This window comes from Trachurus trachurus (assembly GCF_905171665.1).
Source record: "Trachurus trachurus genome assembly, chromosome: 5".
In the NCBI taxonomy this organism is placed as follows: Eukaryota; Metazoa; Chordata; class Actinopteri; order Carangiformes; family Carangidae; genus Trachurus; species Trachurus trachurus.
The window spans coordinates 34,682,341-34,700,669 of NC_139896.1; the positions used below are offsets into that span (position 1 = coordinate 34,682,341).

At 40.9% G+C, this 18,329-nt stretch overlaps 1 protein-coding gene across 3 annotated transcripts; it reads left to right on the top strand.

Moving 5' to 3' along the window:
* Nucleotides 1-1,123: 1,123 nt before the first annotated feature.
* smarcd1 (SWI/SNF related BAF chromatin remodeling complex subunit D1) lies at nt 1,124-18,076 on the top strand. 3 transcript variants are annotated; one of them, XM_083971733.1, is made up of 13 exons: nt 1,124-1,323; nt 5,147-5,322; nt 5,540-5,582; nt 6,381-6,503; nt 7,011-7,133; nt 7,679-7,795; nt 8,127-8,228; nt 8,376-8,546; nt 9,864-9,961; nt 10,905-11,040; nt 13,083-13,205; nt 15,163-15,264; nt 16,637-18,076. In XM_083971733.1, the coding sequence occupies exons 1-13, from the start codon at nt 1,138-1,140 to the stop codon at nt 16,688-16,690; spliced, it is 1,554 nt and encodes a 517-aa protein (XP_083827859.1). In that variant the 5' UTR covers nt 1,124-1,137; the 3' UTR covers nt 16,691-18,076. The 3 variants fall into 3 exon arrangements, with proteins under 3 accessions (XP_083827859.1, XP_083827860.1, XP_083827861.1); XM_083971734.1 differs by having other exon boundaries at nt 8,376-8,537; XM_083971735.1 differs by lacking the exon at nt 1,124-1,323 and adding an exon at nt 3,756-3,914.
* Nucleotides 18,077-18,329: the final 253 nt, after the last annotated feature.

Sequence of the window (18,329 nt, forward strand, 5' to 3'; positions counted from 1 at the left end):
CAGTGATAAGAAGAAGAAGGAGTTCAGCAACAAATGGACTGATTGCCGTGCCACAGAGCTCTGATCTTAACATCAGTCCGGAATAACATGAAGAGAAAGAAGACACTGAGACAGCCCTAATCCACAAAACTGTCCAGAGTTCTGCAACATGCTTGGAACAGCCTAAGTACCTCGAAAAACTGGGTTCAAATGTACCAAAGAGAACTGGTGCCATTTTAAAAGCAAAGGGCAGTCACACCCAGTATTGATTTGATGTTGTTTTTTTCCAGCACTTTGTATGTAACTGATAAAAAAAAAAGCAAGTCGTGACTTGACTTTATTTCTAGCGCCATAAGCCTTTGCACAATTTTTCCAGTATAGGTCCAAGTGCAGATCCTGCCACACATTTCTCTGTGAAAAGCTTCAGTTGTTGTTTGGTTTGGTTTCAATTCCACTTGCGTTTGCAGTGTCAGGAAGACAAGTGAACTGTGTGCACACTACACAAAAGGATGTTAACCTTGTCACTCCTCCAACACACCCAGACAGTTGTGTTTGATATGGGTCCACTGCACATCTCAGCAAACATGATTCATAGTATTTCAAAAAGAAAATTAATTTTGAGTTGCACAAGCAGTAGCTAACCTTTTTACTGTCGCTACTCTTTGTATAGCCTACAGCATTCACAGTATAGCCTATATAGCCTACAATAGGCCCTATATAAAAAAATTGACACCAGAAATTGTCTATCAATCATAATCTGAAAAAATATGAGTGAAAGCAATTATAAGAACCTGCGGGTCTATCTAAATGAGTAACTTTTTGTTTAATGTTCAAGGAATTAAACATGAACTGAAAACTCAGTTATGTGTTTTAATTGCTTTAATTGAAAACAACACATTTTTAGAAAGTTATTGCTGTTGAAACATCAGAGTACTTCTTCCACTTCTGATTTTGTGATATTTCCAGACATGATTTATCAAATAGTTCATTCATCATCATCATCATACTCAACATCCTAATGATCACCAGCAGCAGCACCATCGGTGCAGTACCACCAGCGTCCAGCAGAGGCCGCTGAGGCTTCGACGCCACCCGACGCTCTGTTCTCGCTCTCGCGGTAGCTCCGTGCCTCCACCGGCGGCGACATTCAGAGAGGAGATGGCGGCTAGAGGGGGGTTTCAGACAGCACCGACGGGTGGAGGTGGCGGAGCAATGGGACCTGGACCACCGGTACCGGGCGCAGGACCAGGCATGGGGCCCGGAACTCCATCTGGAAGGATGGGCCCGTCGTCGGCCGCGCAGAACCACATGTACCGCTCCCCGATGCCCGGGCCTGGGTACCCGGTGAGATATCACTCCATCTTGGCTCCTGACGCGTTAGCCTGTCCGCTAGAACAAAGCCTCTTACCAGTGCTTTGTCACTGGTGGCTAACGTTACCCACCGCCGCGGGTGCGGGCCACAGCTCGGACTAACTGCAGCCCGGCTGAAAACTAGTTACCCACGAGAAACGTGTAAAGCGGCTACTTTGACCCACTATGAGAGTTAGTTCATGGTTTGAATCCGCTAACCCTCCCGCCCGCTAACTATGAGAAGAGCTAGTTGGTCACGGTAGCCAATTAGCTTAGCCTGCTAACGTCGCTAGCTGCAAACACCGGCGAGTATTCAAAGTAACAGGGCTGAAAGTGTTTTAAAAGGATGCGTTACAAAAAAAACAACAATTTAACAATAAATGCTCGACTTCACGGAGTTCAATCGTTTGTTGAAGTAAAGTTGAAAGCTGCAAAGTGAAGTCGCAGACATCGTGTACTTGTGAATGAAGAGGCTGCAGTTTGAATCGGGCTCTGACCAGGACCAGGCTGCACTGTGTGTAGTAGTAGTTTGGTGTGTTGCTCACCAGCTGGTTCTCCCCAGCCTGAACATATCACAGCATTTATGTGCATTTGGTAAACCTCAGGTCACCGAGGTGACGAGGCTACGACACAACCCAACAAGTGGACCGAGACTGATATTCCACACAAAGTTTGACATTTTGTCTGCAGCTTCTCAAGGTTTTGCTGTTTAAAAGTGATGCTGGAGCTGCTCTCAAGTTTATTAAATTAATCAAAAATGAGTGGCGAGGATATGGATTTATTATAATTATTTTTCTATGCAAACAATGCAACAACTTGCTGTTTCTAACTTCTTAAAATATGTGGTTTTGATTCTTATCTTTTCCAGACATGAAAGAAAACTAAACATGTTGGTGACTGGGGCTGGTCAGAGAGGACCAGCCCCAGTATGTTTTATTATAAACTCATATATAAGGGAAAACAACTTACTATTAAGTAAAAACAAACAGATAAATCAATAATGTAAGGAATTATTGGTCACAAGCTGACTTATCAAGGAGGCGACATAAGATAGTATCATACAGTTTCAGATTTCAATCCATAGTACCCTATGCAGAAGCACAGTCTTGGTGTTTTGGGAAATTATTCAACCCACTGTGTGATGTCTGTTATCTAATGCATTATCATTAGATAACTAGTTAGCATTAGTACCCTCACTTAATATGAAATATGGCAATAAAGATATTCTAGCAGTAAAGAAACAGTTGTTAGGGATATAAAGGCAGTAAGTGATCAGTACTTGACAGTGTAAACATGTTGCATCCTACTTACTTACACAGACATTAAAAGTACCTAATATCACTGTTACTTTTTGAATTACATTACTCTGCACTTAGAAAAGTTGCGACTTGCAAGGGATATTTTAGATCTCCACCAGACATTTTTCATGCATACAATTACCCAGCTTGTAACTGTTATGTGAATGTGTTTGTTTAGCAGCCAAATGAAGTTACACTAAATAAAACACAATTACTGAATGGATAGAGTATAAGGTCTAATGGTTTAAAAGGAAGGAAGAGTGTTTTCTCCTATAATCATTTGGAGCACTAAATGTCAGAAGAAATTTTTTGAGAAACATGAGGTGAAACAAACCTGCAGAATCATCATCATTCCCTTGAGAGCATTGCATCTTTTTAGCCCAAAGATATTACTGATATAAATGTGAGACATTAGAGAAGAGCTGGATTGCCATAGTTGTTTCTTTAACTTTCTGTTGTTGTAATAACTGACTGATCGATGCAGGTCTTCTCTCTGTGAGCTTATGGTTGCACTTTGCTCAAAATAGCTAAGTAGCCCTGAGTGGTTTCTCTTGTTTTTCCTGTGACACATGCTGCTGCTTCTTTTTCCATCATGTCACACAAAGTGAGTTAGTGAATTTATCCACGTGTAGTATTAGATTATAGCTTTTCATATGCTGATCTGTGGCCCAGTGTACTGCACTGACACTACTGTGTTGGATCATTGGTTGGCTCAGGCTGATATGTGGTTTGTCAGACCCACAGTAGAAGATTTAAACATTTAAATACGTTTTTTGATCTAGTGGAGTTGAAGTATTTGCTGCTTAGCTACTGACAGCCAACATAGTCATTTAGTGAAAGGATGTTTCGTCTTTTTTCTCTTGACGTCCTTGACTCCTTTCGCTCATACAAGCAGCCTTTCACAACGCAGTCAAAGAGGCTTCATACTCTGAAAACCGCAGAACTCCAGTTGTTCTCAGGTAAACCAAGGTTGTGCTGATATATAGTGTAAACAGCACTGAATGATCGACATACAGTCCCTGTCTGCCCACACTCCGCTTTGTGGGAAAAGGCAGAGTGCATTCGTCTACTCTGTATTGTTGACAAGTCAATGTCCGTCACTCTTTCTCTCGTCACCCAACGCCATAGGCTGAGGAGAGAGCGCCTTTAACTCTCTCTCAGTTGTTGGAGTGACTGCTGGAGGGGAAAGCTGCAATCAGTGATTTTGTCACTTATCTGCTGCTCTCGCTTGCACTCATGCAGTCAGATACACGAAGTCGCCTGTTTGAGTTCTTAGCACATGGTTTGGTGAGTTGGCACAGGCGTTTGTTCTGTATTTACTTACTTGTAGGAGTTGGTATTCAGGCTGTTGCTACCTGTTGTTTAGGGCTACCATGCAGACCAAATACAAAAAGCTGTGTTCGTATTTCCTTCAAAAGCACTGTGATCTTTTGTGGTGCTGATTTTGTAAGAATGTGGTTTTTGTGTGTTGTGTCGCTGTATTCATATTGTCAGCACTCATTTATTTGATATGTATTTTATGTTATTTGTCACAGCAAATGTAAGTTAGACAATAGCTGTAGTGAAGGATTGTCAGCGCAGGAGACGATCTGTTGTTTCTTTCATTCAAAAGACATTTCAAAGCTTTCATCATCACATGTTGACCTTGGGAAAACGGATTGCTTTACAGTGGACCTGCTTTCTATCGCTTCCAGTATGTCAGATCAACAGCAATCCATGGACCCACAAATTCATCTAGAAACACAGATAACCAATTCACTTGTTAATTTGCATCCATAATTGGCTCATCTTACCCCATGTATATATTAGAAAGAACGGCAGTCTGCAGATTTCACTAAATTTCCGTTGCTAAATGTGCGGCATATTTCATATCGGCAACGGCAACTGATGTGCAGCCCTATTATGTTTATAACTCAACCACACATTTATTCCTCTGGACAGTGTATGATAGTGTTCAAATAGACACCTTTCTGTTTCCATGAAGGTGAATCGAAATGTAATTCAAACTACCATGTAATATAGATTTATTCATTTCAGCTGTAAAAAAAAAAAAAAACACATTCTGGGAGTGCTGAAGTGGTGCACAATTAACATCCACCAGCAGAGTACCAGCTCAGTCACCTTGAGCACAATTAACCATGTTACAATGGGAAGCACGTAAGGGATGTGCTTGTGACCTTCATTTTGCTCAGAGCACCAATACATAGTTGAGATATGCAAAATCAGAATTAACATATGATATACATTTTTAGGGCTGCAGACACCTGGTGTTGATAAGTGCAAGTTACAGCTCCACGCAGACCAGATTCCTGCAGTCTGAACAAATTTGGGGGTGAAAATAGCGAGAACAAATGAATCCTGTTTCTCATCTGCAAAGCCTCATAGCAGGTGGCCAGATACCTCTCTACAAAAAGATTCAGTGGCTGTGAAATGACTTGTGAAATAGAAAACCAATGCCCAGAAACTCTCCGAGCCTTCCCCCCCCTTAACTATTAATTCTTGCCTTCTTTTCTGTGCAGAGACCGGGCATGCCTCCATCCAGCCGTATGACACCACAGGGACCAGCCATGGGGCCCCCGGGGTACGGCAACAGCCCCGTGTCTCGCCCTGGGATGCCCGGGGTGATGGACCCGTCTCGTAAGAGGCCGGCCCCCCAACAGATTCAGCAGGTTCAGCAGCAGAACCGCAACCAGCAGTGAGTCCCCCCATCCCCCTACTCTAGATCAGCAAATGAAGCGTTGCCATAATGTTAATGCAGTCAGATTTCCACGCGTGTTCTTGTGTTACCCAAGTATTGCAGAGGAAGCCTCAGACTTAAGATTTTAACAGGCGTCTTTGTCCTGTTGTGCAGAGGCACAGAGCCACTCTGACTAATCTCAACTCTATCTTGTTTGGATAATTTGTTTTTACAGCACAAAGAAGAAGAAGATGGCTGATAAAATTCTACCTCAGAGGGTGAGTATTTGTCAAACAGTAGCGCATGAAAATCCATTCATTCTGGCCTTGAGTGCACTGGAGAGATTATATCTGCAAGTTCATATGAATTTCAATTCAGGTGACTGAGGAAACAATGAGAGCTGGTCTCTAAAGAGCTCCATTTAAAGCCGTAGGATTAAGAGTTCATGCACTTGACATTTTTGTCCGTCTCGTGCTTGTAGGGTGGTCGTGTCCATGATGAAAGATCTTTGAAAGTTGAAGAACTGCAGCAGAAAAAGCTTCTTAACTCTTCATATCCTTAATATCCTTACACTCCCATTTAACTCTAACCACAGGGTGTCTGCAGGTCCTGAAAAGATAAACACAAACACACACAATTGTGATTATAATTACATTACGATTAGATTTATTATACGGTAACTAAGTTCATGTTTTTGTCTGCCTGTAAAGTGTTTTTAAATCACAGCTTACTCAGACGTACCCATTACTGAAAGAGAAGTTAAGCCACGCAGACTTTTTCATTCCTGTAATTCCTAAAGTTCATTAAATACAAAGGAGCTGGAGCTGCTGCATTACCCTGCTAAGTTACATGCAGTTACTAAAATATGTCAGCAGGCAATTATACCCACCCGCCAACATATCTTTGTACATATGGTTTTCTTAAGGCTGTGTACAGTTCCTCTTCAGGACAAAAATGTTGCCATAATGTTTGTTGAGAATCAGCATGTGGAGAAATGGTGGACAGAGGAGTGGTTTAAGGTTTGTACTTGTTAACTGTTGGACTAGTGGTTACCAGTATCCTTTCCTCTGTTCCAGATCAGGGAACTGGTCCCAGAGTCTCAGGCTTACATGGATCTGCTGGCTTTTGAGAGGAAGCTGGACCAGACCATCATGCGCAAAAGGCTTGACATTCAGGAGGCCCTCAAGAGGCCCATTAAGGTACAGCTCAATTAAACTGTGCACTGCTCAACTCCCCGATTCACTCGTGTCCATACCTGAGATTAATTTCAGTGTCGTCCAGAAGCTCAGGGGCCTCCATGGTCCCTAGGTCTGGTCATTCAGAAGTGATGCCATTTTGTAAAGGCTTGTTAATCCAAACTGTCTGCAGGATTATAACAGGCTGCCATAGAAAGGGGGGATTAGCTTTTAGGCTTCAACCCATATGGATTTTTGAAGCAAGGAGAGATTTTGTGTTTTCATTTTAGTAGAAAGTAAATGTTTATTTTTCAGACTGTGTTTACATAGAAGTAAGCAAAAAGTTGTCATGCTAAAGAAAACAGCATGTCTGGCAGATGTTTGGCTATCTTTGACAGAATAGAGTGGAGCTGTCCTCTCATTCACATGCAGTGCCGTTTCACTGATATGATTTTTAAGGCGCACTATTAAGTCTGTGTTGAGCGATTAATATAACATTAATTTAAATAGCTGTGTTTTGATTGTTTTTAGCAAAAAAGAAAGCTTCGGATCTTCATATCCAACACCTTCAACCCAGCAAAACCAGATGCTGAGGATGGAGAAGGCACTGTTGCATCATGGGAGCTACGTGTTGAGGGGCGTCTGCTGGAAGATGTAAGTTGATTGGAGGACTGTATTCATATTATTTCTGTAGATATGTATAAATCTGATTAATCCTACATAGATCTGTCCTTAAGTATTTTTTCGCCAAAGTCCTTATTTGATATTAAGGTTTTATCAATTCAATATCAGTCTCTTTAATGCTTTTATATTTTAGTACTTAACCACATATCTGTTCTTTTCTATTACTTTTTATTGAGACAAATTGCAGAGATAAATCACCAAATGGCTCACAGGGATATCGTAACTTGGTAATCATTGTATAATCATAAATTGGTGGACGCTTGGCGTATTTCAGTTTCATTTCAGTCGTTCATCAATTTTTAATTCATTAATTAGGCTACTTTCCCATTTCAATAGGATCAGTCATTATTCATGGTCAGTCTCAATAAACTGCTGTTATTACTCTTAGTTACTGTCCTTATAGGTGTTGATCATGGATTGCAGCAGACGCAGATATTTTAAACAACTGTGCTTTCAAACGTCACTTGTTTTCGACATCAACATTAATAATAATGATAATTGTATTTGCTTTCCAGACGGCCGTGTCCAAGTATGAAGCCACCAAACAGAAAAGGAAGTTCTCTTCTTTCTTCAAGTCCCTGGTGATTGAGTTGGACAAGGACCTGTATGGTCCAGATAATCACCTTGTGGAAGTAAGATTATTTATTTGACGTGAAAGATACCATTTAAGATTTTTGTTGAAATTTTAATTTTAATTTTTCACACTTTACTTGCATCATTGTGATTTGACAAATTAAAATAAGAACAGCTGATGCAATGTTTGTCTGTACGAGTCATTAAAGTAGACTTTATAGTACAACTGCTGTATTGGATTGAGGTGTTGTGGGCAGTTACCACTAAGAATCAGTTTTGTGTTGCTCCACTGATGATTTTAAAATGGTTCCTTTAAATGGAGATTATCAGTGTACAGACTGATCAGTAAATGTTATACTTGTCATTAAAATCTCCCCTGTATGACTCCAGTGGCACAGGACCGCCACCACCCAGGAGACTGATGGTTTCCAGGTGAAGAGGCCAGGTGACGTGGGTGTCCGCTGCACCGTCCTGCTCATGCTCGACTATCAGGTGAAGTCTCATAGTTTCACTCTGCCTCTTAGCAGACCGTGTGGTAGTGCTGCCTTCAAGTGCTCTTTAAACATTTGGCTTGAGCAAAGATTAATGGAAGAGAGCCTGAGTCATCATCTGACAGCAAATTTACCTTCGTCCAAACAGCCGCCTCAGTTCAAGCTGGACCCTCGACTGGCTCGTATGCTGGGGATCCACACCCAGACTAGACCTGTCATAATCCAGGCCCTGTGGCAGTACGTCAAGACCCACAAACTCCAGGACCCCCATGAGCGCGAGTTCATCAACTGTGACAAGTACCTGCAGCAGGTGAGTGGAGTGAGTCAGCTTTGTTTGATACCGAACATTTTCTCTCTAATCTAACTGATGAACACAAACTGTAGCTGGGATGATCAGCAGTTGGGTCTTGCAGTTGTCCTGCTTTATTCCTGCTCATGATGTTGCACAGCCACTTTCTCTATCATCACTCTGTCCTTTTATGGTGACCCTCTCTTTCTGGCTCACCGACCGGTTTCCTGGGGCATTCCTTTCTACTCTGCCAACATAAACAGTATTGTAGAAAGTCAGTTTTCAATTCCTACAAAGTTAACCTATGGAATAAATTTAACTTGAAAGCTTATGACAACCGTCCTTGTAAATACACTCCTTTGATTTGGGAGGCGGAAAGTGTTGAATAGAGCTGCAACTTTAAACACTTGCTTTGTTAATAATGCAGTGAAACTATCAGAAAATAAGCAGTTAATAACACATTCAAACAACAGAGTCAGCAATAAACCTTAGAATAAAAAGAAGATTGAGCAGAGGAGGAAGTAGATTGTTTAGAGCAGAAATATTTTTCACAGAGGAGGCTGAGCTGTAAAGCAACAGAGCCAAATACTGTCACCTTTGCTGAGTCAGCTGCACCCAGGCTGACTTGTATACCTGAGATCAATTTTAAGAAGAACTGTTTTAATATAGTAAAACAATAAGGTAAATGCGGATGCAACCAAATCCCAATAAGAAGTGGGCCTTCACACCAAATTGTTGAATTGAATTGTTGTTTCTGCTCACAGACGGGGTGAAATAAAGAAAATACATTTCCCATTTATTACTGCTATGTAAAATCTTATCTTGCACATTTTATCTCACTAACTTTGCCTCTGATTAAACTTGTTTGTGCTCCTCTTTACCCAGAAGGGAGGCTCAGGCTTCTGAGGGGTGGGTGTAGCTCACTTTGTCACTTCCACAGTCACAATCAAATGTTCGAAAGTGGGGTTGCACACCAAGCCAAAAGGGCAAAAAGCCAAGCAATCTGTCAAAATGTCTAGAATGATCCATCATATACATGTGGAGAAATGCACAGTTTTTAGCTGCTGAGCTCTTAGTTTGTCTGTTGTTGCTCCAAGTATGTTATGTATGCTAGCATCCTGCAGCCCACACACTGAGTTAACAAGATTATGTCAACACAGATTACTTTTAGGGATTTATTCAAAACAATGTTGTTGCCATTTGCTGTAAAGATGGTTGATTTAAATACAGTTCATAGAAGACAGTGAAGCTGTGTCAATATCCTCACGTGCAACTAAACTTGTGTTTTCAATGTTATTAGTTCTGGTTTTTAAACAGGACTTGTTTTCTTGTTGCCTTCATTTGCAGATTTTTGAGACCCAGCGGATGAAGTTCTCTGAGATCCCGCAGCGCCTGCACGCTCTCCTGATGCCCCCAGAGCCCATCATCATCAACCACGTCATCAGGTAACGTCAAACAGATATATATACAGGTATATTAGGGCTGAACATCTAACTTTCATTGTCATCGTGATATCAACATGTGCACGATAAACACATCGCAACAGACTGCCTGAAATGCAATGAGTAAGTTTTATTTACAGGTGTCACGTCTTCACATTCACTTCAAAATCATACACCTCATACCTGTAACCTGAGCTACGCCGCTAGACGTAACATTTCTTCCCCGTTTGTGGTGTATTTGTGTGGCAGCGTTATAGCGTCACTACAGGCCTGGTATATGTACTACAGCGTATCGTAGCTGTTTTCAGAAAGACACAGGAACAGTATACAAGTCATATCGTCATTGCAATATTGAACAGTGACATCGCACAGACGTTTTGCTGATATCATGCAGTCCTAGTGTATATGTGAAATACTGTGTCATGATTTCTTTCCTAATTCTGTTTCCAAAGGCGTACTCTGCTTTATATTCCCACAGCTTTTTAACAGTAGACTTTGTTTTTCAGACATCATAGAGAAGCTGTGCAAAGTGCTGCAACATTTATTGATTAACATGATTCATTTGTTGTCTATAAACTGTCAGAAAACAGTGAACGCTGCCTATTGCAATTTCCCAGAGTACAAGATGATGTCTTCAGATTCCTTTTTTCATCCAGGCATTGTATCAACACTCATTACAACGTATATGACAAAATCAATGTTGGCATTTAGCCTGAAAAACACTAAAAAGATTAAGTGCCTGTCAGAGTAGGTGCCAGTTTTCTGAATCCGTTAAGCAGCTGATTGATTAAACTCACGTTGTTTGTCTTATTTTTTGGCGAATAGCAGAAGTGGTTGTAAATGGTGGTCTACTGTTTAAATCCAACCTTGTGTATTAATTTAAACACCTGTCGGGGTGATGGGACACAAAGTAAATGTACTGTTTACACTGTATTAACTGTAACAGCGTGGACCCCAATGACCAAAAGAAGACTGCTTGCTATGACATTGACGTGGAAGTGGACGACACTCTGAAGACCCAGATGAACTCGTTCCTGCTCTCCACGGCCAGTCAGCAGGAAATAGCAGGACTGGACAACAAGGTAGGAGCCGCCACCAGCTGGGCTTTTTACAGTTAATTTTAGACGGACCTGTGTGTGCACTTTTCCTGTTTCCTGGAGGTTTTATTGTGAGGTTTAGATCTTTTGTACCAGCAAATTGACTCCTACCGAAGAACAAGTTGAAATAAGAGGAAGTGTGATTTCCACTTTACTGTATTTTGCCCGTGAGTCTGAGATTGCACTGAATTATTTTCCTTCCATTTTGTATCGATGAGCCGTTTCTAATTGTAACTTGTCATTTTGCCATGTGGCAGCTTCTATTTGCTGTAACTGCGAAGGCAACTTAAGCACAATCGATTTAAACCTAATGTGAATGGGCAGGAGCTTGTTTTTTTCTCCTTATCTAGCCCCAGTTCATTGAACCTGGAGTGTCATTATTTTTTATTTTATTTTTTTCCATTTTGTGGGGCCTGCCGTGGGCAATTTCATACACATCTGCTCCCTCAAATTGTTGCCGGTGTATTGTTGCCTCTGTTCTCTTGAGAATAGATTCGAGGTCAGTCAGGTCTTCTTGACCTCCCGCTAGCAGCCATTACATTGGATGGGATGACTGCTATCACATTGATAAGGCATGGAGCCATTCTCCTTCAAGACGTCCCCCCCTGGGTTGAGACAAATCGACAATAATAATACATACACAGAGTCTGTTTACAGTTTAGAGGCGCCATTCATTTTGTTACTTCATTCTTGGTTTGGTGTGTGTTGCTGATGTACAGCCTGTTCCTCCCAGCCCAGCATTAAAAAACACAGTTTGGAGCAGAGCACATCTTAGTTGTCTCAACATGTGTAGTTTATTTTTGACATTTTAGAGGACACCAGATCCATGTAGATTCATTTTGAGTTTGCAGGATATAAACTGTGTTATCTCTGCCCAGGCCAAAGAATAGCAAATCTAATCTTTCTGGTGAACCTGTCAAGGACTCCACGGTCCTTGAGTTGAGTGGAGTGAAGCAGCCAGATGTGCAGCTGACTTGACCTTGTCAGTCTCTTTACTACAGCAACATGTTTTTCCTTGTGCACATGTCACTTTGGAAAAAAATGTTTGATGTTTGTCACATCTGCTTCTTTTTGGATATTGAAAAGCAACTGATTAAACCTGTGAGGATTGCAGTATTTTCCTTTTTAGACTGAGTCTCTCAAGGTTGTTTTTGTTGTCGTAACGATTATCATTTGGTGTCTCAAATTATTACCCAGTTGAATTATCAGTAGCGTTTCATATAATTAGACATTTAGTTTTTATGTTCTTCAATCAAAGTTTTAACCTGGGTTTTACTCTGACGTCTTTAGATCACCGGTATCAGTCTCTCACAGGGTCATTAATCAGTTCAGGCGATCTAAATGAAAGAGGAACCTACTTGGAGAGGTTATTCCAGTTTATTAAGCAAGTCACAGTTGTCAACCAACATGAGGAGGAAGAAATATCTTTATTAGATGAAAAGCATGGAGTAGTTTAATATGGTGAGGTCTACAGGGAGTCAAAGTCAAGACAGTTTGCAGCTAGATAAACTGTCATTAGGGACCAAAGCTATTTGACTCCCTTGCCTTTTTAAAATGGACAGAGAAGCTGTTTGATGCTGCAGTCTGAAATGAATTCAGCATACAGCATGAATGTGCTTCATTTCCACTGCTTCACATTTGATTGCATTTCACCACAGTAACTCTTTATTAGGGTTGTTATTGGCTCTAAATTTAGTTTTGTTTGTTAATGTGGAAGTAAAAGAAAATGTATGTATTTTTTTTAAAAGGCCAATAGATTTTGAAATCTTTCTGGCCTGATTATGAGAACAGGAAAGGATTATAATAGAGCCCATTAATTTTGGCTTTGCACTAGTGCAGTTAGAACAGATTTCTGGGTATATATCTTTTTTGAGAAAAGTAGCCCAGGGCTTAAGGGATGAAGGAAACCTCAATCTGTCCTTAGTTTAGTAATTGAGTGTGATGTTGTATTTGATGAATGACTGCCAATTAATATTAAATCAATACCGAGTTAACCTACTTTAAATCTTCCGTTTCATTCTCCACAGATCCATGAAACCATTGAGACCATTAACCAGCTGAAGACCCAGAGAGAGTTCATGCTGAGTTTTGCCAGAGATCCTCAGGGCTTTATCAACGACTGGCTGCAGTCCCAGTGCAGAGACCTCAAGGTCAGTCCTGTCTGTGATGACCTCAAACTTGCAAGAAACTTGACACACACTAGTTTTTGTTCCAGTATCACCGTAGATACCATGGTGCTCCTGCTTAAAAAAACCAAAACCAAATGTCAACACATACAATACACAGCTATTGTCAGTGCAGAATGGATGTCTATTTGTTTCATGTGTGCTGTGTTCCTGTCCTAAACTTTAAAGCACAAACCCAGCTCATCATTCATTCAGAAGAGTAAGCACTTTTGCCTGTGAATGTTGAGCAGTCATTCAGCTGGAGGTCCCACATGGATCAGAAAGATGAAGAAGCAGCAATAACCAGTTTCTCTACTGACAGTAGCCTCTGTGGATCCAAATGCATCACAGACTTCTAGTGTTTTGAGTAGGAGGCCTGACTCATCCGTTGCAGCTTTAAACATGAATTATCTTGCCATTACTGTCACAACTGTTATTTCTCCACTCACCTGCTTAATATCAGCCTGTTCTCCCGTAGTGTAACATCATTAGGGAGAAGACGATAGAATCACAGCACCCCCCTTTATTTTTACTGCATCATTGTGCACAGAGGGTAAAGTACAGAGGCTGTAAAACTTTACAAACCAAGTCGCGTTTAAAATTCAACCCAACTGCTGAAACTAACTGGTGGAGGTAGAGACGGGTGATGGAGGTCAGCGCAGCTCGAGTCTGCCGGCCGCTCTCAGCTCAGTGTTGACAATCAGGGAAGTTGGCTCAACAGATTCTGACCCTGGTCCCACCTCTTGTATTTCAGTCCAGGCTGACTGAGTATTCAGCTGTCAGCAGCCTGGCAGGAGAGAGCTTCACTATGTGTGATGATTTTATAACTGAGCTCTGACCAAGACACATAAATCTGAGCTTTCCACATCACAGATGAACAAAGTCATTAAACATGAGTCTTGCAGGTAAATCACGAGTCATGTAAAAGCCCTATATAGGAGTTTAGTGCAGGATGGCTCTTCTTCACACATAGCATTGTTTCTGTCCACCCTGTGCATAACACGTAATATGTATCACATGTTTCTGAAAGACCAGTTCCTCCTGTGTTGGTGCTTTTTCTCCTTGTATCCAAATTCAAATCTGGTGGAAATTAATTGTTAAATACAGCACAGATTTGTTAAAGCTCTTTGAGGAAATTTATGTGATTTGCACTGTAGAGATCAAATTTACACCACCACATGTAGAACCATATTTGAATGCGACAAATACAAGCACCTCTCATGCCTGGAAAAGAGACCACCAGACCATTATCACCCACAGATGAAACTCTTGAACTAATGACACTCGAAATATACTGACGTTTATCATATCAAGAATCCGACGAATCATGAAAAGACTGCAAACATGAACTCTGGCGTTGCCAACCCTGAGTAACATTGAAGTTGAGAAAAAGTCCTGCCGTCATGTTGGAGATTATTTGGTCCTGCTGTGGTTTGCTGGGTCACAGTGACATGGATTTAAACCCAAGGTCCAGCTGCGGTGAGACAAAACCTTGGTTACGTAACTACGGACACACTGTCCACATGAGCTCCCCATCTGAACACAGGGCTCATGCTGCCAGCTCAGGCGCAAGACAGGAGAGAGTCAAAATAGAGCGTGAAACATTTAATAACATGTCTGAGTGGAAGCGTGCCGGCCTCCCGTTTGCGCGCCGAGTGAGCCGATTAACCGCTGACCAGCTGTCACCCACCTGCAGTGTTTGTTCAGCCGAATCTCTGTGAAATTGAATGAATTCAGTTGAGACGTCGCTGGCAGCTCCCACAGCAGCAGCTTATCAGTGGGGAGAGAGAAAAAAGGTCCCCTTGTGACAGCATGTTCATCATTCTGCAGCCACTGTTTGATCCAATAGATGATCTGTATCTGTATTTTTGCTTTTAAATCGATCAGCCATAGGACAAGTTAAGATGTGCTTTTGTTTAATAATGTCTTCTTGTGTGAACAGACCATGACGGACGTGGTGGGAAACCCAGAAGAAGAGCGGCGGGCTGAGTTTTACTACCAGCCGTGGGCTCAGGAGGCGGTGTGCCGCTACTTCTACTCCAAGGTACACTCTTCTTCTTCTGCATGTTCTTCCTCCTGCGTTTTCTCCTCTTTTTTAGTCGTGGCTCCTCCTCTTTTATCCAAACTTAAGTGATCGCAACAGCTTTTAAATGGATTGTTTCTTGTTCCCCAGAGGATGACTTAGTGATGCTCTCACTGGGACCACATGAAGGCTAAATCCACACAGTACTGGAGCCCAGAGCATTAGTCATAAATAATGTCTCCGGCTATAGTTCGACTTTTACCCATCAACCTCAGAGAGAAAAACAGGATGAAGGCAAATAACAAAACCCAAAACTTAATCAAACAAACAAGTTATGCTTCTCTGTTCTCCTCAGGGAACAACTTTCTTAAATATGTCTTCAAACCTTTTGTTGTACTGTAGTTGTACTTCAGGAAGTTCAGAAAGAATTGGGGTTTTAAAGGAACCATCTGTCTGACGGAGGCAGCTGGTTCCAAAATGTCTTTACCACACTACATTCCTATGTGCAATGAAATCTCCTCAAAAATGATATTAGGTACATTTTGTTTTGAGGATAGTACTTTGGTGAATATCAACAGGGATAACATGAATACACATCAGCCATCTCTCATGAATAACGTGCAGGAGGGTATTTTTTGTAGATCTTGCAGATCTTGAGAGAGCATAATGAATATCTTCTTTACTGATTTATTTATTTATTCTCTCAAATTCAAAACATGGGTAATGGCAAAATAATAACAATGTAGCTTGGTGCAACATGCAAAATATTTGCATGTTTGCAAGAAATCCAAATAAAATTAGTTTAATGTCACTTCTTATAAATAATGAAATTGGTTAATAAGTTTCAGTCTTAATGTTTTCAGTGCTGTTTTTTATATATATATATACACACACACCATTAAATCTGCAAAGCTACTTTTGTATCAGTCTCTCGCAGGACTGTAACTAATGTTTTTTTTGTTGTTTTTTTGTATCATCAATGAATTTAATTCAGAGTTTATTTTAATAATAATTAAATGTGCGTGGCCACTATTTTCACAGCCCAAGGCAACAAATTCAAATTGTTTATTATTTCTGACCAATGGACCAAAACCCAAAGTTAATCCATTTATTATCATTCACAACATTGCAAGGCAGAAAATTCTCACATTTGAGAGCAAATTGTTTTTTGTTTTCTTTGTGTGGATTGAATTAAATAAGAAAAAGAATAAACTGATTGTCAACGTTGTTGCCATTTCATTTTCTGAGACTAATCGATTGATTATTTTGGCTCTAGTGCTAATTAAAAGGTTCTTGATCTAATTGCTGGTGGTGTTATTATAGTGCCCGTTCGCCTTTTTTGTTTATGTTTTTTTCCTCTGGAGATTAAATCTGGTGTGAAAATGTCTTTCAGGTGCAGCAGAGGAGACAGGAGCTGGAGACGGCGCTCGGCATCAGGAACACCTAAAGACAGTGTCCACAGTCTGCAGATGAGACGTGCTGTTGAAGACGACTGGCATGTGTCTGTGTGCGTGCGTGTCTGTTGCGTGTATGAGAGAGAGAGAAAGGGGGAGATGTTAAAACTGACTTCTGACAAAACTTAGAGCAACATAGATACTAGGTGGTTTTGCTGTTAAATAGGATGTTTTCCTCTTTTTTTTTTTCCTTCACCTTGCAGCTGCTGCAGTCTGGTTGCTACTTCAACATTTTTTTGTAAGCTTTCTTTTCCCCCTCACACCAGAGCTCCTTGAGCACAATGTATTTTCTCTTGCATGTCGAAGCCTTGCCTGGAAGCATTCCTTTTCTTTTTGACATTGTGCCCACACAAAAGAACAGACTGAACAAATAAAAAGTAGAGGGGAGATTGTACTGGCAACTTTTAATGTATTTTCCCCCTGAATCTAAAATATCTAAAATCAGCTGGAATGTGTTGATTCTGCCAACGTGCAAAGTAAATTCACATTTCACACTCCTGACCTAGCGCCTAGATGCTTGCCCATGCAGTCCGGTATTGATTGTGATTGTTTTTGTAATCAATCAGGCTACTTGGCTGCCTGTTGCTCATTGTTTTGTTTCGACAGTTTGTGCCACAGTCTGTTGTCAGAATTTATATTGCTGTGGCAAAGCGGTTATTTTTTTTAAGAGTGCCATTTAGTATGAAGTTTTTTTTTTCTCTATTTTTTTTTTCCTTTTTTGTTGTTATTATTAATGATCAGTTGTTTTTAAAAATATGTATTATATCAGTACTTGTCTTGTTAGCTAGTACAGATTATCAAGGAAGTAGCTAGTATGAGTACCTCTAGTCTATATAGTTTTGTAAATACTGAGCAGAAAAAAAAAAACTGAAGATGGATGTGAAGTAAAATTGTATCTCTTATCCCGGCGGATCTTTTTCTTAACTCTTTGTCTACGCTCAGATAGTTGAACCAGTATTTATATCAATCGGCCCTCGCTCTCAGAGCCCAGTGATTCAGCTCTCTGCAACGTAAAGACTGCAGTGGGGTCAGAGGAAGCACCGCTCTGCAGGGCCACATGCTGTCAGCAGTAATGTTGCCTGCAGGCTGGGTACGAGTTGAATCCTCTGCCTGTAGTTGTGTGTGTGTCTCCACCATGTGCAGAGAGAAGCCATAACGCTTGAAGAGCGCTCTCACAGATGTGTAGAGTCCTCAGCGTCTTCGTACGCTCGCTGAAGGCCTGACGCCTCTCGGGTTTAATGGTTGTTTCCCTGTTGAACATGAAGATCAAGTGGCTGAAACTGTTGCGTGTGCATTTCGTTAACAAATTCCAAGAATACACTAATGTGGGTTTGGGCTGGTTCATGAATTCTAATGAGTGGTGAGAACCTCTGGGGTGTAAAAACACAACAACTGGGGTGGGGGGTGGGGTGGGGGGGCTGCAGTGTTATTTGAATCTGCAGACTTTTTCATGGACCAAACCTATTTTTCTGTATGTTCTTATTATGTTATAATAAAGGATATGTAAAATGTACCTGTATTTGTGAGGTTCTGTGTCTGCCACTCTATTTGTTTTAGTAGGTTATTTTAACTTTTATGTCTATTTTTTTTCAAATCTGCCAACACATTTTGTTCCAAAAATATGAATAAATC